The sequence below is a fragment of the Empidonax traillii genome, unplaced genomic scaffold (assembly GCF_003031625.1).
Source record: "Empidonax traillii isolate 1590-97213 ecotype Southwest subspecies unplaced genomic scaffold, ASM303162v1 scaffold324:size701061, whole genome shotgun sequence".
NCBI lineage: Eukaryota > Metazoa > Chordata > Aves > Passeriformes > Tyrannidae > Empidonax > Empidonax traillii.
Window position 1 is genome coordinate 108,180 of NW_020955517.1, and position 25,956 is coordinate 134,135.

The 25,956-nt window shown below is 40.3% G+C and overlaps 1 protein-coding gene across 8 annotated transcripts in view; it reads right to left on the reverse strand.

The window, feature by feature from the left end:
• PHACTR1 (phosphatase and actin regulator 1) overlaps positions 1 to 25,956 on the reverse strand; it is a 302,786-nt gene that overhangs the window by 108,135 nt on the left and 168,695 nt on the right. For all 8 annotated transcript variants that reach the window (XM_027891638.1, XM_027891637.1, XM_027891641.1 and 5 more), the window contains one exon: positions 12,165 to 12,329. In XM_027891638.1, coding sequence (XP_027747439.1) covers positions 12,165 to 12,329 — 165 coding nt within the window. The remainder of the gene's footprint in view (positions 1 to 12,164; positions 12,330 to 25,956) is intronic.

Sequence of the window (25,956 nt, forward strand, 5' to 3'; positions counted from 1 at the left end):
AAGTACATTTGATGAGATATGTTCCAGGCATTCTGGAGTTAGCACTGAGGTTCTAAAAGGATGTCATGTGTGTTGCCACTCTTCCAAACTCATTGCCCTGTCTAAAACCAGAAGAGCCAAGCTACTCATTTCTGTAGTAGCCAGCCAATGTCTGTTTTCTCCCATCCATTCCTGCATATTTCTAGCAGTAAGAGTGACTTTACCTCCTTCATTGACAATTTCACTACCTGTTTCCAACTTTGGCTAAGTTTGGTGTCAGGACAAACGATCATAAATTTGTAATGTTTCCAAAGTTCCGGGAAGCTGTTTAGGGAAAATTGATCCAAACTGCCATTCCTAGGCTAGTAATCAGACAGCGAAAGACTCAGGAAGAAGCAACCCATACAAAATTGCATTTCATAAGTTCTGTTCCTCTTGGAATTATTGGGTTGCTTTATTCCACAACTATGAACTAAAATCCTCCAGACTGAGGATTGAGACACTGTACAGGAAGCCACTAGCTAGTAAGAAAAAACACTACCACTCAGGTGTATGTAAACTGTAGCCCAAATGTCATCTGAATATTTCACTCACAGCCAACTACATCTTTTTTTAATTGATGTTTAATATACCTGTAGCATATTTCCTCATTAAATATGAAATTGGGAGGAATGCTACTATGACTAAATACAGACTTGATTCTATGCCCACGAAAACCAGAGAGAATCAAATGATCATTTTTATGGGGCTTTTGATCAGGTCCATAAAGCATACAGGCTATTAGAGGTACATGTACAGTTTCGAATATAGAAGTGCCAGCACGAAAGTGTAAATGCAGTATCGATTCTTGATGACAGTGATAGAAAATTCATAGGCTTCAAAGTGTCTTGAAGCAGAACTTAACCATAAAAGGCTGCAAGTATTTGCAAGTTTTAAGTATTTGGGCACACTCTGGAAACGTTTTGGCCTCTACACATTATTGTTTATTACTGCAAAGAGCTGAGCACCCACTGAGTCCCATGGTCTTCTTTTGGGAACAAAGCACCTCAAAAGGGACACTGTGCAGCTGGCAGTAGCCTTTGTGGCCTGTCCATATGAGCAAAGGCTTTTGGTATTCAAAGTAAAGGCTTTTGGTGCCTGCCAGGCACCCTGTGCGCAGTGAGGACAGGGGGAGAACTCATCAGTTTCAGCAGGAGGAAAATCAAACTCATTCTCAACCATTTTCAGCACAAATGTATGTCATTGCCTTCAGGCAGAAGCATGCCTGGGCACTCTTTGGACCTTCCTCAGAGTACTTGCTTATCTGTGCACATTCAGCTGTTGGCCCCATGCTACTTTTAACTAAGGAATAAATGAAGAGCACATGGAAACCACGAGCTTCTTGCAAAACACAGGGGGGTGAGCAGTTGGTGTTTTCAGATTCAAGCGGTAGCTAGTGGCAAACATAAATTCCCTAATAACTTTTCGTTTAAAATGGGCAAACGGTGCCGGTGGTTAAGTTGAAAAAGTATAATTCAGCACAGCAAAAGCATGACTTTTACTACCTGTTTTAATAAACAGAACTGTTTGGGATTGCCTGATTAACTAGGAGAACTCTGAGGATATAAAAGACTAATAGCGTTAATTGCCAAACTAAAACCTTTTTTTAGAGGAACTAAGGTCTGTCCTTTAAAAATCTACATGGACATATTCACCTGCAAAATGAGAGACCAAGATACTCCATTTTTCAACCTAGAAACATACATCTGCTATTCCTGCAAGACAAAAGGAATAGGGAGTGATAGTCAGCGTCACAAGTCTATTCCACCACTACTTTTATCTAAAAGCATGGGATATCCTGTAGATAATAAGCAACTCAGATGAAGTCAGCAACAGACAGTATTATGTCTTCAGCTTATACAAACAACTGGAAACCAAAATAAGTTTTATTTTTAACTACTTCTTTATACAGACCATCCTAGAGAACTGAAACATTCATCTGAAAGTGCATCAATAAAGCCCACTGTGAATATTCAGAAAATCTGTAAGTTTCTTCCAATTGTGAGTTTAACTTCTACCAAGGATGTGTATTTTTTTTCCCCATGCTTTTGTTTTTCAAGACCTTCTCCTATATTTTAATAATCTTTTTTATTACCAAGATCTAAGATTTTCTCCGAAATACTTGACTTGTTGAGCTGCAGTTCTGAAGAAACCCCACACATGGACAGACCGAAAGGCCTGGTGAAATTGCAATTAGGTCCTGCAGTTAGGAGTACAACAATCTATAGGTGTTTCTCGCAACAACACTGGGATGTGTTAGCACCAGAATTTGGAAGAGAGCACAACAGCTTTCTCTCTTCAATAAATGCTCTAATCACCACCTTGGACTTCCTTTGCCCCAGTCCCTCAGGCAGTCCAAGAAGCCAAGTGCAGCTTTCACCAAAGAGAGCCTCTAGAACCCATCTCTTGTGGCAGCTCAGGCAGTTTCCTGCACAATAGCTCCCATGTCTACTTACACAGGTGCTCAGGAAAAGCCATCTGAATTAAGTAATTCCAGAAGGATCACCAATGCCACATTAAACACTTGTGTGGACACTTTAATTCAGAACTGAGTTTGCCTTAATGAGTTAAAATAAAATGAATGAGTTTATGAACTTCATAAACATCCACCCAAGGGTTTATGATGTTATAACTAATCTGCTTCATATTTACGGTTTAAATAATTCAAGTTAAAATGTATAAACAAACCCTAGAATAAACAAGTCTTAGACTTGATTTCCAATTCATAATGTGATTCCCAATTAATAATCTGTTCTTTCCTATTACACCTCTGTACACAGGGCAATTCAGTTTGTCTTTCTAGCAACTATTTACTATTCCTCAATATACTAGTTCCAGCATCCCTGGAAAGAGCTCATGAAACTAATGGTTTTGTCTGGGTGATTGCCATCCATGTTTCAGATCCCCATGGAGCTGAAATTCTCATCTCTGTTGCCAATACCCTATACATCCAGCTGTATGTGCCTTTTAAATGCAATTCATGGACATGGAAATAAAAGGCAGCTACTGTGATTAAAAAAATCCCATCAGATTAGACTCACTGGACTGCATACTCACATTACTGTATCAATCCATTTCCCAAACACAACACGGGTCAGAGGCCACAGCAGGACTCACTTGAGGTACCTTCATGCTGGCCTTGGGGATTCCTGCTTCATTTCCCCCCGTGGGAAACACTGAGAGAGAGCAAAATAGTATTCCAGGAATAAAACTTCCTGAAAAGCACTTCCGAATGAAGACATCTAACAAATTTCCCTTTCAGAAACTATTTGCCAGCAGCATCTAAAAGGACATTTTCCTCTACATTTTTCTCAGAGGGAGAGGACCACCCTCAGCAAAGTGCAGGGAAACCAGTGGAGTCACTGAGCAATTTCCCCAGCTGAAGCACTGGGTCTCTGTGGTGCCACCAGGGGACTACACTGTGTCTCAAGACTTGCATGTGCACAGCACAGACTACTGACAGATGACAAATTTGTGTGACACTATTCCATGGCTGTTACTTTGGTGGAATAACCAAAATGATCCAGAGTATGGTCACATTTGATGATATGAAAAGTCTTTTCTAACCTGAACGATTCTATGGTTCTGTAAGTTGCTCAAAAGCAGAATGCTGGGACCAGCCAACACCGTGACAGAAAGGACCTGCAGCTTTTTTGTGCCACTACAACAACCTGGTGCTACAGCTGCCTGCTATCACTGTCTTTGTTCTCATCACAGACCAGATGCCTCATGGCTTCATGTCACTGTTAAATGTTGTTATTTTCTCCTGTGCCTTTGAAAAGGCAGTGAAAGCTGGAAGAACAAAAGCCAGCAGTCTTAGAAATACTAATTAATTTCCATGCTTCACATGCAATTCTAAAAATAACTCAGCTTCCATGCATTTTGTTGTTAAATGAAAGCATTCTAAAATAACCTGTAAGGACCAGTCTGAGGAAGACACTATCTTCACGAGTCACAGCAATAGCAGCTGAGGATATACAACAATTTTTTACACAAGAATGAGCCTCTTCCAAACACACTTGTTCTCTCTCCCCACAGCCAGATATTTCATTATTGCTGATTTGTTGCTAAAGCAGTTCTTAAAACATCTCCAAAGAATGTCGTTCTCTAATAAATATACGATGCAGAAGCTTATGGTGTTAACAGCATCTGTTTTCAATCATCAAAATTTGTACATTTTCTAACAGATTAATTGTATTATTATATTATTTTAACATGAATGCATTGTTAGAATTATGTTGCAGCATTAGAGTTTGGGTGGCCTCATACAATCTTCACACAGCAGCTGGAAATGTAATTAGCATAAAAACCAAACAGCCTCATTAAACATCCCTTTCCTGTAAGAAGGGACGCATTTAAAGGCCTCGTTTCACACGTTCCATTACAGCTGGCACGGGGCTGGAACAATCCCCAAAGGCATTTTTCAGTCCAGCTAAGCAAAGCCTTCTTCTTAAACACTGGAAATGTTCTGCAGCAGATCTCAGGAAGACACAACTATACTGCTCTGCAGTAGAATACAAGCTCTCAGAGGAGTGATTATACCCCCCATTTTTGAACCAGGAGCTTCCAGTCGGCAATTCGAGTATAAAAATAGACAACTGCTTTCACCGCCTTCTTTGTACAAACCAGATCTGCAACTTCCGAATGCACTTGAATTCTTTTAATCTCCTTAAAATGACAAATCTCAAAACACTGATAATTTACGATTCCAGCAATAAAGAGGAAAATGTTTCTGTTTGCCATCACTTTCCCTTGCGAGGAAGTACCTTCTGCCACCCTAAGCTTTGGGCTGTTTATCTAATTGCGAAGTTTAAAATAACCACTGGCTGTAAGAATCTCTGTGTATCTTTGGTTCCTCAGCCGTAAGCAGACAGACAGGTTAGTTTTGCTCCCTCTACAGAATGGCCAAACTGTTGCCTAGAGTTTTGTGTGAAACCTGGTACAATTTTCTGGCTACTTTCTCAAAAGACATTAAGAAAACATCAGTGCATGCAAAGAGAATTTATGTGCACTCCTAGAATATTTTTTTTTCACTTCCAAAATTCAGAATACATCAAGTGTGCAGTTTTGGACAAGTACAAAAAAAAAAACCACCAACCTAAAAATGGATTTTAATTTTTATTCAGTCTTTGAACGCAAGCAGACCTAAAATACAAATGTTCTCTTGTCTATCAGGCCATTTTATATTTGAAACTAAAATTTTTAACTATACTTAATAATATCTAGTTCAAACTTCAAAGAGAAATCTAGATTTGAATAAAAACTCTTCTAAGATTCATCTAGAAAACACTGAAATACAATAAGCTTATTTTTTGGAATTTACTTCAGATAAAAATATTTGCTTCACTTAATGTGCATTTGTGACCAGCCCAAGTTCCTGCAAAATGGCACTTTTCTTCAGAGAATGACATTTTGCACTTCTCTCGAAAAAATCAGGAAACAGTGAGCAAACTTACTAACTCTGAAAAATGGTTGTACTGCTGGTTTTTAACAAAACCAGAGCTCCTTTTTGCAAGTTTGGACTAAGCTTTACACCAGTGCCATTTTTCTCTGTTCTCCCAAAATCTTGGAACTTATCAGTGACTTTTGGTGATGCGCTAACGCTCTGTGAGCTGCTTCAGCACAGCAAAAGCACCTGGCTGGGACCAGTGTCTGTTCACTGTCACCTGTTCACTGTTTCACATCAAAAAGTCATTGGGGGTTTAACACAGAAGTATTAACAGGTTTTGCCATGAATGAGAACACGAAGGACTTCGGGGTCTTTCAGGCTTCAGGGTGACTTCAGACCCAACCAGCCTGCAGGGCAGACCCCACTCTCTTTCTCAACACGGATTCAGAATTACATTTCCAAGTCATCAGAATAAGAGGACGAAGGAAGAAAACCCATAATTACTTCTGTTCTCCATACCTAAACCTAGAGACAGTCTGGCCTGAAAGTATAAGAGGAATTATAACTGAAATATTAATACCTTTCACATGGAATCACAGTAGATATTAAATAAAATTCAGAAGAACAGAATGGGACCATAAAGTGCTTTAAAACACAGTTGTCCTTGTCAGCCAACAATCCAAACAAAACCACCCTTTCCACTTGGAAAATAGAACCTTTGCAGATAGATTTCAATAACCTGGTACTTGGAAAAACCACCCAAAGTCTCTCAACCTGTAGACCATCTCCTCAGAAGTACAGGCAGAAGTGAGGGCAGGCATGTCTGCAGGCAGCACTTCTCCTTTGTTTCCCCAGGCAGAGGTCTTTCCAAAATAGCATGACTAGTTTAATAGCCTGAGAGTTTTGCCTGAGAGTTTTACATGAGAAAACACAAGAGGCATTCACTGGCAAAGCAGGAGGTTTAAGAGAAGTCTTGGCAACACATAATTTAATTTCTTTTGATTTGAATATTCTGGAAAGAAAAGTTCAAAATATTTACCTGTTGTAGTTAGAAGTAATAGGTAGTAGGAATAAAATGATCTGGGTATGGTTTATGAATAGCATTTCCTCTAATTGAACAGATTTACCACATTTTGTTTTCTTTTTCTTATTCATCAGAAACATTGAAAGTCCTTGCCTATGTTTCCAATTTAAGCAATCCCTCTGCTGACTTAACTTACATAAACACATTGACATATAATTTTTTATAGAGCATTTTAAAAAAAAAAAATCTGGTTGGAAAAACCAAAGCACCAAGGCTTAGCAAGTGGAAAAAAATAGCATTTGAACACAAAATGAATGTCAGTTTTAATGTAGATTCTGGGAGTGAGGCAGCTAAAAGTTGCCTGAGTGGATTTTGTTTTGGCACACTTGATTATCTTTAAATGGCTTGAATGAGAGTGAAAGCAAATGGAAGAGCATGTTATACCCTCCCTGAAAAGCAAACCGAAAAAATTCAGATGCTCCCTTTTTTTGGCGTTGTCTACATTATTGGGCTTAAGTCTTTAGATCTAGCATGCAGACCTCAGCCTCTCCTGTCTAACAGACTAACTGCTAGCAAGAGAAGATTGTGATCCTCTGTACAGATGACTATTAAAAGAGGCTTAAGGCCCTTTGGTAGCAGATCAACGCACAAATCTGCCCTCATAGTCCTACTCTCCCAGCCCAATATCCCCCAGCCCCACTGATGATGCCTGGCTCACACTGGTTTGCCTTTTGGCTCTTTTGATATCCTGGGTCTACTTCATCCTCAGTCTTTATCCCTTCCAGCTCTCCAGTCCTACACCTTGAGACAGGTTCTAGGACACCAACCTCTACAACTAAGCAAATGAAGCTTTAAACAAAGCAGAAGCAGGTCTTCCCTATTCTCAAGAGAGCACCCCAAGAATGAGGCCAGGAAATAACAGTCACATCTTTCTTTGGTCACAGAACAGGACATGGCTCACTAGCTCACCCACAGGTTTTGGGGATGGGAGCTGTGGCACCAGAGGACTGTTCTGAGATCACTGCCTTGTAGAAGGAGCTGTCAGTATTTCTAGGAGGGGAATCTACAACAAAAGTGAAAGGTTTCAAAGTACCTAGATGGAAAGGTTGAGTTCAAAAGATTCCCTTTTCTCTCTTTAGTATTACTGATTGTCTCAGACAACCATTTACTTGGCAATAGAGCCACTGTGGAGCCTTTTTCTGACACAGGTCTTTCTTTGCGCATAATACAGGGTGCCAGTGTCCCTTACCCAAGCATAACTGAAGCCCTTGCCTCTCGTACTTACAGATGAGCTTTCCCCACACCCCTTAATTTCCCACCATCTCCCACTTTTCTCTTTCTAATCAGTTTTCTTCAAGTACAAGTTACAATGCTTCCTCCTCCCTTTTGCTGGAGCACTGCAATTCAGGTAGCAAGGATGGGGGAAGACAAATGCACCAATTCTTTAAAATAAAGGTCACCAGAAAGGGGAAATGACAAAACAAGACATTTTTCTCTATTCAAACTCCTGCAAGCAATTGAAATACTTTTTTTTTTTTTAATGAAAGATTGCAAACAGTTGGCTTTTGATAGAAACAGTGATAAAAAACCTTCAATCATATTTCAAGTAAGTGCAGAATTTATCTTCCCTCAAGCTTTTTTTATTTTAGAAGCAGTTCCTTCTCCAAAACATTGCCAGGAAATGACATTTCACCAGCAGTGAAATCACCAGTATGGCACTCCAGCAAACCACAGGAATATTTTTCAAGTTCACAGCAAGGTGAACAGAACAAGATCAAGGTATTAAAAAAAAAAATGACGAAGGTCTGGCACAGGAGACAGTAAGCTTTCTCTCTTGCTATCTGCTTTGCTGGTTCCCAGAGAGCCCGGTATGGCTTTAAAAACCTTATGCAGCCTGCTGGAGCCACCCCAGTGGCATCCAGCCATGGAAATGTGCTTGGAAAAAAAACCCTCTCTATTTCTTCCTGGATTCTTCTGACATAAGTGAGACTGCTCCTTGTCAGAAACCATCCTATCAGCTGATATAATCTTGCCATTCAGAAGTTTGGCAAGGAGGCCTCAGCCCTTGCCATTATTTCCCTCTATGGAAATAAAGGTTTCCACACTTTCTGTGCAAGATGAAATTTCAGGTGAGTTAAAAAACATAGACCATATTTTTGACTATAGCATGAGTAAAACTGTGGCTGAGTTTGATTTCCTTTTCTAACTCTGTGTATACAGAACTTCACTGTCAGAAGTGTTTATATTGTACTGTGGGAGTTTCTTCATCCATCAAAGAACTTTCAATAGGACCTTCCGTGACAAAATGATTTGCAATCCTTACCCTGACAAACACTCTGTGCTTCAGAGAACTTAACTTCTGTCCAGTAGTAAAATTACTGTGAGAATTAACTTGTTTCTGTTCTTGCTGTGGTACTCTGGCATCTTTCTCAGAGTGTAATCTCCCTTCCCATTTGCTCTGAGACTGTGCCTGTCTGCAGTCAGGCCCATCTGCCACTCACATGTCCTTTACAACCTCCTTAACGCAACACATTCCAGCAGAAGAGGTCGTTCAGATCAAACCCCAGATGTGGGCTCATCTGGTGCTCACCATCTGCAACAACAGACCACCCCACAGTGCAATCTTTTCTACCTGCTCGGGCTGCTCTAGAAAATACCTAATGATGACGCTCAAAGACAGACCAACTGCAAGGCAAAAGCATTAGATCTCTGCATCAAAATCTCTGACTTTTAACTTCATGACTAACTCAGCAGCAAGGCAATGTCAGACTCTAGACCCTTCTGCATAGTCACTACAGGGATATCAAAACCAACGTAACCTATGAACATACAAGTTCTATGAAACACATGCATCCTTTTAACCTTCTGCGTGTCAGTGACAATACAATAATGAAGATGGAGGATGGGGGATTTATTATACTCAAACATCGCACTTGGAGTATTGATGTGCTGAAAAGGACCATATATAAAAAGCATAACATTAAGGTCCCCCATCAATCAAATTGTGTATTTTCTGTCTCACCTTATGCAATTACCAAGTGTCAGAAAATAACTTTTCCTACCAACTTAAAGGGGTTTTTTGCCAATTGACTGCTGAATTATATTTTAAAACATTCATCTCTGAATAAATAATCAGAGCTTTTAGTCTGAAAAAGATATAGATACAAAATGTCAGCATTTGGAAATACCAAGAAAAAGGTAACCTTTCAACCTTAAATATCAGCCTGACTCTCTCTTTCTTCCTGTCCTCTCCCAGAGAAAAACTCCCATTAATTTCAAAGGAAGTTTCACCAGATAAGGCCATGTGTTTTGACCCTTACCACTTTCAGCATTAAAAATCATGGACTCTATTGTTGCAGCAAATAAGAGCCTAATAAAATACTTGTATTATTTTTTTGATAATTACTGATGTTCTACGCAGGTGGTAAAGCTTGGGGGCATGCCTGTAGGACACTAATAGGAATGTTTTTTTTTCCAAGTGTCATATTTATCAGTGCACTAGAAAAAAACAAGCCTGTATTATGAAGTTTCATGCTGGCTCTCATTATGCCATCTCACAAGCTTGTCCTTTGATTTATTATAAAGATTAAATATATTTTCTCAGTGAGATCAGAGGTATTAGACAAGAGGTCATGGAAATGCTGACAGAAAAATGTTAGTTTTGTGCGTGTAAAATCTTTTGTACGACACATCCAAGGTTCAACCAATGCTGCTTAACTGCTGGGGGGATGCTGGCAGATTCCTGTTCCCTGGGGTTGGGGATGATGGAAACTGTGGGGTCCTAGCTCTCACACAGTCCAGAAGTCAATCTCTACCCCTGCCTTCTGCAGGGTGCTTAGCAAGTTTCACATCCTTGTCGATTTTGCTGCAGTTAGTAGCAGGGGAGCTGACAGGAATACCAATTTTGCAGAGCAGCTGCAGGATACTGTTAACTTCCTAGAAATGGAAATTTTTCTAATAAAAAAAAGAAAGGTTTTGGATTCAACTGAGATCAAATCCAGTACTGCAATTGACAAATGTTCCTGCAGACCCAGCTTTTAAATTAGTTTTTCAAACACTGAAGTCCCTCTTACTAGGCTAGGAGATAGGCCGGCGTGTCTGGTAGAGCTTACTATTTCTCTGAGAAAATTCATGCTTTAACTCTGGTTTTAATCACTATGTACTTTCCAAATATTTTGGTAATGGGGCAAATCTACGTAACAATTCTTGGGATGCCCAGAGTAGACTATATAGGCACATTCAATCCGTCTTCAAACTAATCAGCCTAACCACAGCTCAGCCTCACCTCCTGGAGCTGGATAAACCATAAAATAAATATTAGGCAAGCTTTGGCAACCTGTGGTACCTCCTGAATAGCCATGGTTTTTCTACTAGTTGTAACCAACTAATCCAGCATTTTGAAACTAGATTCAAAGTAAATGTCACCACAGTGTCCACATATCCCTGAGAACTATGTGGTTTTCATGGAAATCCTGCTACACTGCACTATGGTTATGACTGAGACAGAACGTGAAAGACAAGCCTTTTGTTTTGCAGAAACATGTCATTTTTGGTGACAATAGCTTCTCAGCTGTCAAGTCAAAAAATACTATTATCACTCAGAGTAATACAGTCATCTATCACAGTTCACTAGTTTTTGGCTGATGAATCAGAAAGCAGCCTAAACAGCACACAGTAAAAGAACACCTTTAGATATAAACCTTAAAAACTCTTATTTTGCATTTAACAGCGTGCAAGAATTCGCACTTAGTTAAAAGAGACTTCTCGCCCGATTAAGAGCCATTTTCAGGAGTACAGGCTTTGGGGTGCCAGGAGGTACTGCCAAGTCCTGCCTGAAAGCTTCCACTGTGCAATACACAGGGCACAGAGCAATTGGGCTGTAACTCAAGCCTCATCTGGCACTTGAAAGAGCAAGACACTTACTGCTTTCTTTCTAGTCTTAGTGAGAACAATAAGAAATCAGGAAAACAAGCCATGTTTTCTCACAGACAATACGGGCTCAAGACTTGCAAAACCACATGTAGTAATTATCAGTCACATGAAAGAACAAAGAAAAGAAACTTTCCAAATAGATTACAAAGCTTTCACAACAGGCACCAGTGCCCAGATCTGGGGTTCTTGCTTAGACCAATTTACAGTATAAAACCACATTTTTGCAGTTTTCTATATTTTTTTTTTAATTAAAAAGGGTCTTGCACAAGGAGTTTTATAAAGTGATGGTAGAAAGAAGGGTGTGGCAAGAACTGAAATTTATTTTTCTCAGAAAACAAGTGACACATCTTTCCTGCCCAGTGGAACAAATAATTTCTGGTTACAAAAGTTACTCAATACAGTGTCAACTTCTTTGTCATGTATTTTTCTCGCTCCTCTATTAGCACCCACAGGAGTTGGAATGTGGCTAAATCGACTACTAGCATTATCTTTTCATACAGCTATTTTCTTTATTCATAATCAGCTAAATCAGTGCTACAAGAGCTCTAGCTCTAGTAGCAGAACCTGAACGTACAGCTTTGGTGAGCTGCTGCTATAATTGTAGTGCACCCAAGGTGTTGCTCGGGGTTTTCTAAAAGAAATAGTTTGTAACAAAGTTAAAATTCTCTTAGAATCTGATAAATCTCTCCAAGACAAGTTTCAACAGTTTAAAAATGTATAAATCGAGGCTGTATTACAAATTTTTGATCTTGTTGAGCAAGAAGTTCCAGATTAACAAACCGACACCAACGCAACTATTACCTGCTGAAGTGTGCTTAAATTTTTCACTCTTCTTCTTCCTCCATTTCCATGGCTTAAAAAGTCTCCCGAGAGTGGCAAATTTGCTTCTTCTTCTGATCGGAGGCGTGTGAGTCCCAGGTACCAGAGAATCTGAACGCATTGCAGCCAGTCTTTCCACTTCCTCAGCTGTAGTATCAGCAAGAAAAAGAGAAAAAAAAAAAAAAAAAGAAAGGGGGAAAATGAAATAATTGCTTTAATAAATGATCAGAGAACCACACAAATGGCTAAAGTTTTCCAGGGTCACAGAGGTCAGTAACAAAGGGAAAAAATTGTAGTCCTTATTATTTTAACATTTTCTTTTATTTCAGTGGAATCCCCAGTCTATTTCAAAGAACAGAATTAACAATCAGATTCATCAGGAATATGGATTATTACAAATCTTTAACTAATTGTCCTACGTTGTTCTGGACAGCTTGCAGTTCATCCATCAGCCATTCCTGGGGAAGTGTGACAGAGACTGAGGAAGAGAAAGCTCAAACAAAAACATGCAATACTGCTTAAAAAAATTACAAGGCTGTTTGTTTGTTTTGTTTTTTTTTTTTTTTCTTTGCAATGGGAAGAGCCATTTCTGTCAACTAATATTTATCATGAGCAAAGACCCTCATAAGAAAAGACCCTGATAAGTAAAGACCCTTTGGTATCATTACTGTGTCCAATGAAACTAGCTTGGGTTATTAAGGAGGCTGCATTAGGAACTTCCTAGTGAGAGAAAGGGTGCTAAAAATTCTCAGAATCATAGAATTGTTTAGGATGAAAAAGACCTCTAAGATCATTGAGTCCAACCGTTAACCCAGCACTGGCAAGTCAACTCACATGCCACATCTAGACATCTTTTAAATCCCTTCAGAGATGGTGACTCCATCACTTCCCTGGAATTCTGTTCCAATGCTTTACAACCCTTTCCACAAAGACATTTGTCCTAATATCCAATCTAAAGTTCCCCTGGTGCCACTTGAGGCCATTTCCTATGGTCCTGTCACTTGTTAACCGGCAGAAGAGATCAACCCCCACCTGGCTACAACCTCCTTTCTCCTCTCACATGTGCAAGGAAAAATTTATGCTGACAGCTTTGGGAAATAACATCCCTGTGATTAGAGGCACAGGGAGAGGTAAGACAGGACTGCAAAGACAACGCGACAGCGGGAAGGTATCAGTAGCCTATGAGAGAGAGTCTCTCTGTGCCACAGCTGTCAGGGATGCAATAAGCTCTCCCAGCCCTGAGCTAAAGCATGCATGCTCTCCTCATAAAAAAAGCATCTATGTAATTCAATCAACATAAAGGAGGTGGTTTTGTGTGTGAGTTGTTGCTGTGTTTTTTTTTTTTTTTTTTTAATTATTATTATTTTTTTTTATTTTATTTTTGAAGTTGTTATTAGTGTTTGGTTTCGGGATTTTTTTAAGGGATACCATTTCCCAGGCTTGTGTTGTAACGTAACGCTGCCAATAAAACTGATTTAAGTGGTTTGCACACACAGATTCATTAAGATGGGACGCAGATTGTCACCTCTCCCGCGCTGAAGAGAACAGCCCAGCGTTTCTATTCGGCTCTAGTATATTAAGTATTAATCTCAGCCGTGAACACAGGCTCAGGAACCTCAGCAAGAACACTGCTTTGAAGGGGTGAGCACACCCACTCCACACTGACAGAATCACCAGAGATTTTGGCTGGAAAATTCTTATGTATCTCAATGGAAATTTTTCTGAGGCTTTAACTGAGCCAAATTTAGGTTGGTTTTCATGGGAACAGCCAAAGACGCATTTCTAACATGAAGGAGGTTTCATTATCAGAACTCCAACTGAAATACTATTTGAGTCCCTCAGGTTTTTGTAAGAAGGTTGGTTATTTTGTTATTGCTCTTTTGTTTGTTCTGAACATTGACAACTCAACCCTTTTTCCTGTAAAATATCACTGCCAGATACAGCTGCCTGTAACTTTCCAGATTAAAAAAAAAAGCTAGCCAGCAAGATGGAGAGAGTCCAGCTGTTTCGGTGGAAATGGTTAAAAACTTCCATTCTTTGGGGTAATGGAGAGACAGACATTTCTGAGAACATCTTTTTCCAATTTAAAGCAGAGGGAATAAAAGATAATCCGTCCAAAGCATTTCATTCCGTTTCAGCTCTTTGTGCCAGACTGCCTACAGAAATACCTTCTTATCCAAAGAACCCATTACAAAGTTCTGTCCTATACAGGGGGTGGGACATGCTGCACTGAGGCTGGGAATTGCCTGGTTATGCTGAACAAGCCATGACAGTAAAAAGAAAAGGAAATCAGAAATTTTCTTATGCTTTCTGATTTCACTGGAACCTTCTGGGTTTTGAAGACCAGCGCAGGGTACAGACCCCTGCCCTCTGTGTGCAGACCCAAAGGGACCATGTTTTTTCCTCTTCTTCCAGTCTTAAGGTGCCTCTAGTTAAACCATGTAAGATGCCACTGTGTTCCACTGCTGTGATTTTTCAGAGATGCTGCCAAAAGCAAAAGCTGGTATTGTCTTTGCTGCCTTGGGGGATACAGAAGTGGCCCACTGAGCAAACTGCACCACTGCTGCTCAATTAGGGTTCCTGCTAATAAACCCACAGCTGAAACATATTGAAAATCCTCGTTGCTCACCCTCTCACCTTTTCCCCATCACTGAGCCAAGATTTCTGCTCCCCAGGTGCCTTAGTTACTAAATCTCAGAGCTGCAACAACTCCTCTTCGATAGCTGGTCCTAACTGGTACTGCTAAGGCCATTCCCCGGAGAACTGACATACCTTAAAGATTCTCTCCTTTGCCAACATACAGTCCCCTCTGTTCCACACCAGCTGTGTTCTCACTGCCCCCAGGGAAGCTTTTCCCACTCCTGGTAAATGAGTATGGATTCGCAGTCAGGCAAAACTAACACTGGAGTCAAAAAGAATTTACCCAAAGGGTGGGTTCATTGAAAGCCAAACACAGTGTCAAAAACATTTCCATATTTTGACTGTTCTTCCCTGAATTTCAGCATTGTCTCTCACACATCTGTGCCCTCGAAGTCCTGCAGTACTTGCTATCAGTCATGAACACGGCCCTTCTCCTTCATCCTCTCCAAACACACACAGACAGCTCCAAGCTAATGCAAGTAAGAGCTCTTTTCCCCCCTTGTTCACATTTCTCAGAAGGACATGTTTTTTTTTTTTTTATGAGAAATACTCTCAAGAGCACTGCTAATTCAAAGCATAATAATCATTGGCTAGGAATAAACCACATTAGCATAAAGCCATGACAGTTTTAATACAGTAAGAATAAAAGCAGACCATGATGCAAGAAGTAAATGCCAGATTTCTGTGCTCTTCTTTGCTGCTGCATCTTTTGCTTGAGTTGGCTGGGTTTCTGTGCCTTTTTGGCTCCTAATGACTATTGACTGGCTGTGGGCTGCGACACCCACTGCTGACAGCAGGCTCCGTAGGCTGGTTTCACACCTTTGCTGTTCCCAAAAAAGCTGGTACTTGCAGGAATGGAAAGTAACCCAAGCCTTGCACTCCTTTTCTATTTTTTTTTCTTTTTCCTTCAAAGAAGAGGCCCAGCCTGATTAGTCTGCTGAACTGGGAGAAGGAACTGCCATGAGCATAAGTGCCTATAGTCACACAGCTGAGATCTCATCATGAAGCCACCTGACGTTTACAAGTCACAGTTGCTGCTGCTACTTGGTGCTTTTGGGGACTTGTTCCGATTTTTTTCCAGGATCTTAGAGATCTTGTTGAGACACAGAGAAATACTGAGTCCTGAACTTAGGGCAAGAGGGTGATGCACTCACCTCCCACTTTCTTCTGTCCAAGCTGTCATTCTGTACTAGCAATGGGGAAACTAGACCTGAGAGTTTTTCACAGGCTGTTTGGCTGTGAGACAGCTCTCAAGATTTTACTGTAGTTATTTTTGAAGTTCATACAGACTTCATATAGGGCTTAAGCAAGACTTAGGGTTTTAATGAAAAGAAGCCATCACAAATCAAATGCAAAAGCATCCAAGTAATCTAAAAGAAATTTTACAAACATGTTTCAAACATGCTACAAAGGAAAATAGAGACCAGGCCATTTTGGGCCTGTTCTGTATGTTCTTATGATTTTTCCACATCTTTCAGAAGGGTGTTGATTTCCAGGCAGTCCAGTAAGAGACAACATTGGGGTCACCCTTTTATATTTAAGAAGCATTGCAAGCAGATCAAAGGCCCTCCCAAAGACAACATAAGTTATTAAGTTTTCCTGGAGAACGACAGCCAGTTTTCTCTTTCCCACCACTGGGAATCATTTCATCTATTCATGTTGCTGATACATGATATATCAAATTTCCATTTTAGAAAAAACCTGCTCTTACTGCATTTGGGTACACAGAGCAATTTCATTGCTGAAGGCTGAAGTCCACCCATATCTTTCCTTAACACTTACTATTCAGACACATGATTTTCGTAATAGGCAGTTTACTTCACAAAATTAGATTTTAATCCTTCCTAGGAAGCACCACTGGCTGCTTTGCGCTTTCTGTGATGTTTGCACAAATCTATAGTAACAGGCTGAAAATTATCTTTGCCCTAGATGCAATTAACTAAATGTGCCATTTTATTTAATGACGAAAACTTTATATAAATAAAAAAAATCAAACAGAATTCTCCTAATTGTCAATCAGCATCCCACCAGTCTTTATTCTGCAGACTAGTTTCCAACAAAATCCTGTTGCAAGGTTTCTTTTGAACTCTGCACCCCAAACACCCCTCATTTCAGAGTGCATGGATCTTATTCTAGCAGCTTTGTTCAACACAACATGCAGACTCATCATGTGCCTTCTTGAAATAAGAAACCTGAATAACTACTTCGATTGCTGAGCACTTATGTCTACTTTTTACCTGAATGGGAACACTTTCAATTAAAAAACACCTTGTTTTTCTTTCAGGAAAATGGTTTATTCTCTGCTCTTCTATTATCTTCTGTTCAGTTATTTCCCTTTAATTTCCCTTTGTACCTGGAATTAATTTTCATTAGCCCTGCCTTTACTATTTGAATTGCCCATTTAAACTTTTCCTTACTTCTCAAAGGTCTGTTTCCCAGTGAAAGACAAGGCATGGCACTCAGCAGTCCAAATGCAGTCTTGTCAAACGAGGATGATTACCTCTTTGGCTGACAACAGCTCCCACTGGATGTACGCATTTGCAGTGGCACTGAGCTGGCTTACTGGGTTTATGAGCCATGAAGAGGCTGTTGTAGCTTTCCTTTGCATGCTAAGCAGCACTCACATTTTCCAAGCCCCTGGCAATTATTCCTGCTCCCCAGGTGTGTAGCACTGTGCGTGGCATCCGTAAACTGAGTCTCTCACCCTTTATACTTGCCTGTTTCAGCACAAGCATCACTGTGGCACAGCTCTTCTCTCAGCTGAGATCTCTCTGTCTCAGTCTATTTATTTCTCTTGTTGGAACAGAAGTGCAAAGAAAAGCTTAGGAAATCCAATCCCTTTAGGACCCTGCTTTCAACTTATCCACATTTTGACGTAAAACGTTAATTATTCATGCTGATTGCAATCTGAAAGCCATTTTTTTTAACCTCTGCAAACTATACTGCACTGCATGCATCACTCTAAACATGTCTTTATTGATATGAAGCCTCTAAAAACCACTATTTTCTGTATTATAAGACAGTACAAAAGATTTTTACTTGCAACAAAAGCACTTCATCAGCTTATGTCACCAATAGCTACATGATCTCTCCCTATAAAACCTGCAATTATAGAAAATAAGGATTGTTAGGTTTTGTTGATATCAACTGTTTTGTGTATCCCTTATTGCTCTTATTACTCACTGGATTTTCCATCCCTTAAACATTTCTTACATATAGATTCAAGGCTAAATCAAGTAAACAGTGCTGTAGCTCATCACCATTGTGCATCTGGACACTGGAGCAGAACCTGCAGGTCTGTCCTGATCACCACACACACACACATACACACTATCTGGAGACTCAGCAGCTCCAAAATAGGACTCAGAGCAGTAACCACACGTGTAACACACGCCCAAAAATCAACTAAGAGAAAAAAAGGGCCAGCAAAAGCAAAAGAGGTATCACACTATTCTTGGGGCTATAGGAAGACAGTTCCACAAGTACCAGGTGTTGCTCTAGTAAAAACCTTGAAAAGAAGGGATATTTTAGCCTTCCTAAATGGCAAGCAGAGAGAAGATACACAGTTTATGCTTTTAAGAAAGCAGAGGAAGTAAGATGAGACGCAAGGACTTTTCTATTAAAGCAGATAGAGAACTTATTTGGCAAGAAGGAGAATTATGGGGTCACTTTCATCTTCCCCTTGAGAAGGCTCAAGCCCACATCTACCACTTTCCCTGGGAACACCACCACACTTCGTACCTTGATGGATGAAAGAGCTACTAAAACTGTTATTTTAAGGAATTCAAGGCCTACTGGGTCTGAAAGAAAGCATTAGTGATAATTAGGGCACTCATCTGCCAGCAAAAACATCCTTCTCCCAAGACTATTCCTGGGTTTTACCCTTGGTTAAATAACCTAAACCCTCTTCTGCTTTACTCATGGATTGAAAGAAACCGCTGTCCACAGCTGTGATTTGTTGAGAGCTTGAGCCTGTCCAGTTCTGTACAAAGGAGAATAAAGGGGAGTGAAGACACTACCTCTCACTGTCCCTTTCTTTCACTTCTGGTAGGGGATCTCCTGTTTGAAGCATGAGGAGAGTAGAGGGTTGAGGTGCTGTCTCCTAGATCCTCTCCCCCCAAGAAAGCAAAAGCAGGAGAGGACAGATAGGTATATGGAGCCCCGTTAGCAGAGCTGGCCAGGCACCCAGTGAGAGGGATCCGTGTTTCAGCCTGTGAAGAACTGCTATAAAAAATTCATCTTCTGGTGTAAATGTCAGCTACAAGTAGAATTTCCCATCTAGGGCACTGACTCCAAGGCATCCTCCTCATACTGTAATCACACTGTCACACTAAAAACAGAAGAAACCTGGACTTTTCTAAGTCATCATTGCAGAAAGAGGCTCTTGGAAAGCCCCAGCCCATTGTGCACAGCCTGGAAGGGAGCAGCCTCTAAATGCAAACACACTGGGAGCTGGATGAACCCATACTCAGCTCATTCAGCTCCTGAGACTGAAAACAAACCATCAGCAAGATGGAATTGACATTTCTAATCACAACTATGACTCCACTAGCACACAACATTAGAAAAATAAACCTCCTTAAAAGGTATTTTGCCAAGCCTAAAAGAAGGAGGCTAAATCTCACACCACCAAAAAATTCAGGGGAGAAAGCTGGGCACAAGTCACACCCAGAGGACCACTGCAATTCGAGGCTCTAACATTATGCGCAACAAAGGAAATGCTACCAGGCAAAACAGTTGCAGTGGGGTTTGTGACCATCATCATAAAAGTGATGGTCATCCACTGGCAACGCCAGTAACTCCTTGAATACATGTTGAGCTGGTTTTGGCTGGTATAGAATTAATTTTCTTCACAGTAGGTGTTCTGGAACGATGTTTTAGACTGGCGCCGTAAAGAGGGTTGATAACACAGGGGTGCTTTCGCTGCAGGCCTTACTCAGCATCAGGGCCTTTTCTGCTCCTCAGCAGCATTCCACCAGTGAGGAGAAGGAGCTGGAAGGGCTCAGAGTTATGACAGCAGACCCCAAGTTACCCAAAGGATATTTCAGACCACATGGTGTTAGGCCCAGCACGTAAAGCTGGGGGAGAAGGAAGGAAGGGGGACATGTTTGGAGTGCTGGCATTTGTCTTTCCAGGTCACTGTCACACAGGATGGGGCTCTGTTTTCTGAGGATGACTGAACACCTGCTTGCCCATGAGAAGTAGAGAAGGAATTCCTTATTTTGCTTTGCTTGTGCATGCAGCTTTTGCTTTACCTATTTAACTGTTTTTACCTCAACCCACGAGTTTTCTCACTTTACTTCTTCCAACTCTCTCCTCATTGCACTGTGGAAGAGTGAGCAAGTGGCTGTGTGGGGCTTGGCTGCTGATTGGAGTTAAACCACAACACGTGGACAGGAATACACACCATGGCTCAGGGGTCCTAGATGGATCCGTGCATACACTTGGGTTGTTAAGCAATCTGACTTGTCCTCCAGTCATACACAAACTCATCAACTAGAGTTAAGACTCATCCATCGCAGCTCAAGTTTCTCCTGAAAGCCAAAGCTATGGACAACAGAGCAGCTGTCTTCCTCCTGGGAAGTCTTCAACCCATTCAATAAGAAAAACCAGAACTGAAGTCCATGTACCTTCAACTCCTAAATTTATTCTGATGAAGAGAAAGTGCATAACATTTTTTTTCCTACACTTGTTTCAACTTGCTAGTGAGTGAAAGGGTCTTCTTGAAGGAGTTGGTAATGATCCCATTTTCATGGCTGGATTTATCTCTTATAACAGCCTCAACTGCAAATTCTACTCAGCAGCAAAATATAAAAGTAATCCAAGGAAAGGATCCAGTCCATGGAAGCCCATGAGTTTGTTGCCCACATTTTGCTAGGTTTCTGCTACTGGGTGATAATTTTCCTAATTGTCATTTGGACAGAGGCAGACACAGTTACTCATATCCAAGAGCACCTTGGCTCTACCAGTCGTCACTGGGAACTGGGGAAGTTCTCCACCCTTCTAAAAACAAACCACTAGTGCAAAAGGCTAGATGAGAAAGCCCACAAAAAATATTTAAATGCTTCTAATTTCTTGGGGATTTTTGGTGGACTGAGCAATTTCTGATCTTTAACTTTTTGAGTTCACTTAAGTAGGAATATCCAATTTTTTACTTTATTTTACTAAAAATGTGCACTTTAGAAGGCATATCTTTAGATATTTCAGAAACCTGAGAGAGGCAGGTCCTCTTATTAAAAGTAATCCTGTTCAGAAAATGGCATTACAGACATTAAACTTCCTAAACACAATGGTACCATTGCACCACTATCATCATAAAGATAAAAAATTGAGGTTTTAATTACTTTAATGGCTGGGAGGAAAGGAACAAAGTGCCTTCATTTAAGAGCTGGAAAGTTCAAACCATTTCCCTGTAAACTCTGTATTTTTTCTCTTGGGAAAAAGAAACTTCTATTTCTGTTCTTTAAGGAAGTTGGCCAAGAGGAAAAGAGTAATTATATCAAATGGCACATTGATAATGAGCATAAATATGAATTGAGAAACCTCCCTCAGTAAGAGCCTAGCGAAAAAATATGTTTCACTGAACTCTGTAAGGAGACAGCCTGTATCCGTGTTCAGGAATTTACAATAAGTACTAAATACTTTTGCTTTAAGTACCTAAGTGTGGCCACATAAGGTCTTTGTTGATTGTCATTATAATGAGAATTTTGTTTATTCAAATGATGGTCAGTTTAGACCTTCAGCTGTGGTGAAATATCTCTTTCAGGCCTTATGGTAGAGGCTTGAGTTTCAGAGATGAATACTCAAAAGGGAGAAAAATATCCACGACTCCTTTAAAGTCATGAATAAAGCATGGCGGGCTGCTGGCTAAAACACATGGAGTATTTCTGTGTGGTTTTCAGAGCTACATTTTCACTTTTTTTATCATCATTTTTTTTTAAAACATTAAGTTCTAGGGTATCTCATGGTTGCTGAGCTCCGCAGGCTATTGCTCTTGCCCAATAGATTTAGAGGGAAGTCTCTGGTTTCTAAAAAGCTGCCTCTGCCTTTAAAAGAAGATGGAGCACATCAGGTAATCAAATGGGTATATCTAAGAAATGTTACAGTCAAAGGAAGGATCTATGCATGTAGCTTCAAGCTCATGAATTATTCCAAGTCCAGTAACCAGAAATAGCTCAAGAAATGAGAATGAGTTTAGATCAGAGCTAAGGCAAAAAATACTACAGGGAACCAAGAAAACACGATCACAGAAAAAGCTCTGAAATACTTCCATCCAGCAGCTTTATCCAGTGAAATAATGTTAGCAGAAAGAAGAGAATGAAATCCTGATCGTACCACAGTGAACAACAAGTCATGAGGACACGTGTTACCTTATCCAAACCCATCTAGTAACTGGAAAACCATGTTGGGAATTGGGGATGTATTTTTTCCTCAGGGCTATCAGAACTCTGCAAATGAATGTAAAATATGGCCTTCTTCTCTTTGCTCATGACTAATGAGATGAGCGGGAGGAGCAAGGGAAGATGAACTGTGCTATGTGTGGTCCTTCTCATGTGGGGTTGAGACATGCTGGGTACACGCTGAAATGCACCTCCTTACTGATGCCAGAGAACTTCACCGGCTAAAGCTGTAAAAGGGACCTTTCCAGCACGCTAAAATTCACCTTAAGAAAAAAACAATCGGCAGAGAAGGCATTACAACATGGTCTGAATAACCAGTGCTGTCCACTGTACTGCTAGGAATGATCCCTTCCTGTGGTGTTTGAGAGAGGAACATGCATTTGCATGTTGTGAGCTGCAAATGCAAGCAGAGTGCTCCAGCAGCGTGCTGGGGTGTGCCTATACAGAGCCACTTGACCATGACATTGGCAGCAGAGTTCATTTTTCATCATTGGGAAGGTAACTGTGATAGGTGTCTGCAGGAGGTTTCAGTACAGAAGTAGGATAAAACTCAAAACCAAATCCTGACATTTCTTACACTTGAAATGAAGCGATCTTTTTTCACCCCTTCACTGCTGGCGCTGGACAAAGCAATAAACTGATGAAATCTGACTTGCTTCCATGCTGAAAGTTTCCTTTCAAAGTTACAAAGATTCTGCTACCAAGTAGATAAAATAAGCAAACAAAACCCCCAACAAACCACACAACTACAGCAAAAGACTTTCTGAGCATTTTTTGACAATATAAATTGCCTCTGTCCATAGAATCTATGGGGAACAGTGTTCTCAATCTTAAGCACTGCTCTCTTTTAGAAGTATCTACACAACATCCTACAAGTGCCACAGATCCTCTTCTGTCAAGTCAAATATCATATGCTCTTCCAACTGAGCTGGAACCTTGGCCATGCAAAACCTGGGGTTCAAAAATCTCTTTGACTTGCAAATTCAAACCAAATGCTGTTTAAGTAGAGACTGACTTGAACCATGACATCTGGCTGAGTACATCAAGCTTTACAAGGTTTGTGATGGTGTTCAGAATGAAAAATTTCCTAAGTATTTAGCTACATGGGAAGGACACAAGAAAGAAAACAGTTATATGCTTGCAGGTATTTATACACAAACGTATAAAAATGGAACCCAATGTTCATGCAATAATAATGCAAAAATCTGAAATAAATTAATCATAGAAGGTGAAGAACACCTTCATTCACTTGCCAAACCCAAGGAATAGCTGAACTAGCTCACAGCAGCTGAATTCTAAAAGTGACACCCATGTTCATATAGGCTTGCAATTTTTAAAAGTTTATTTATCTCACAGGGCCCAATGGCCAAAGAAGGCCGAAAAGAAAAACAAATTAAAACAATCCAAAATAAAAATATTGCCAAAAAGCAAGATTCTTGAGTCTCTGTGCAATGCCAGAAAATGTATTAGTGAACTGATGCCTGTCTTGCTGTTTAGTGAACTGGCTGTTCTGCCAACTTGAGATGAATAAGAGAAAGGAGCATCAGTTCACTGGAACTACAGGATCTTCCTATTTCCTTTTAGGCTCATGGATTTCCATGCTCAGCATAAGCTTATTGACTTCATAACAAAAATGGTATTTGACTGATATGACAGAAATGCATAGAAAGCCAAACCCACATTAGTAGCTAGAGTTAAACAATGCAGGCAAAATGCTATCCTTATTTTAATGACAGACACAAGAAAGAGAAAAGAAAACACCTCCTGAATTCTATCTTGTTTATACATGTGACTTAGGGGGTGGACTTTGAAGGAAAGGAAGCTACATAACTGAGCCTAACGAGTCCCTCCTTACTTTCCCATTTAGGTATCATGTCTAATTCTCTTCAATGGCTGCTAGAGGAGCCCAAGTTTGGCAGCTGTAGAGAGCAGACAGTCAGAAATTGCTCTTCTCTATTCAGATGCTGGAGCAGGCAGCAAATTCTGTCTTAAGTGCCGTGGCAGTTTGCTAGAAGACATCTTTTTACCCTCATGGCTATAAACCAGCAGACAATTTTGGGGCTGTGAATATTAATGAAAGCTTTAGTCATCTCACTCTTCTATTTCTCAACAGGGAAAAATTCAGATTCACCCAGGCAAAGTTCCATACAAACGTCTGCACCTGGCTTTCCCTTCAGGGTGAACCCAAATTTCAAAACTATTTATCCAATAAAACCAGTGTGCTAGTGTAAGGAAAGCATCTTGTTTGGCTGGTGCCTGGGACAAGAGGGAAGAGGTCTTTCAATACTGGTTCCACTTCCATCCATCCATCCATCCATCCATCCATCCATCCATCCATCCATCCCTCCCTCCCTCCCTCCCTCCCTCCACGTCTGTGTACTTACACTGCTGACTGTTCAGCTTGTGCATCTGAATTTTTATCAGTGTTGACATTTTAAGAAGCTTGGAAAGTAAAATGAGATAGATAGGATTCTATGAAGGTCTCTAGCAGCATGACATACATACTCTTTTTATCAGTTCAATTTCAGATGATACAGAAGAAATAACATTTCTATTTATTTTATTTATTTACGTACTTTACCAAAAGCAAGGTTGATAGAGTCTCCATGTTAAAAATAACACTGGAGCTGCACACATACTGCGTCAGATAGTATCAGAATATTGGAAATGTCAAAGCAGCTGCACCCATGCATGGGGTAAAGAGAGATAAAGCTGGTGCCATAATCCTTATGACATGGACTGCTGACATTAGGGACTGTGTCTGCAGACCATGTGGATGTGAATATATGGATCACCAATACTTTGGAGAAGTTTGCTAATACACTGACTCTGGATGCAGTAGACCACAGTGACATTTCCAGGCCTGGCTCATTTGTCATGATGCAGTTAATGAGTATTTTAGTTATTTATCGTAAGAGCTCCAATGTACAGAAGTCTGCTTACCAACATTTCCATCTGTTGATCCTTGAATCTGTATTAAAAGGATAACTAACACTCAGGACAACACTATTTGTATTGCAGCTGAATGCCCCTCAGTCTACTGCTGAAGATAAAAAATAGTTATCAAAATTTCTAACAAAACCTAGACACTTCTTTCTTGCAATGACCTAATATTCTCAGTATTCCTAACATTACACTTCTGTGCTTCCCAAAAGATTTAAAATACCATTAGTCTCTCTTCTTTCAAACATATAATCAACTTCTCTTAGGAGGCAAGGTGAAATAAAAATCATTCTCTGCTACCAAAATCTCCCAAGATAAATTAAACAATTCGATCCATTTGAGTTTTATTCCCTGCACTTCTATTGCACAAAGCCATTAGACTAATGGCCTGAAAAACGTCATGCAAAAGATGACAGAGGGCAAGATCCTTCACTTAAGTAGTGATAGGGGAGGGAGGGTGTCTACTGAACTGCAGCACTAAACCTGTCATCCTAGCCTTGGGGCAGGAGGAAGGAAAGGCAAGATTTGAAGTACACCTTGCATCCTTTCCAAAAGGATTCCAAAATCAACAGATACACTGGGTACTCCCTGCACAAAAGCCTGCACATCTTAAATTGCAACCCTTGGGATTCGGAGATTCGGTAAGTCGCTGAGACTGAATACTTCTCCTATTTAGGGGCAAAGAAATGGGTACAACAGTAATCACAAATCAAGTGACACAAACCAAGGTCTTGGAGCCTGCATGTCTCTCACCCCAGTCTATGTCCTGACTAGCACACTATAAATGATAA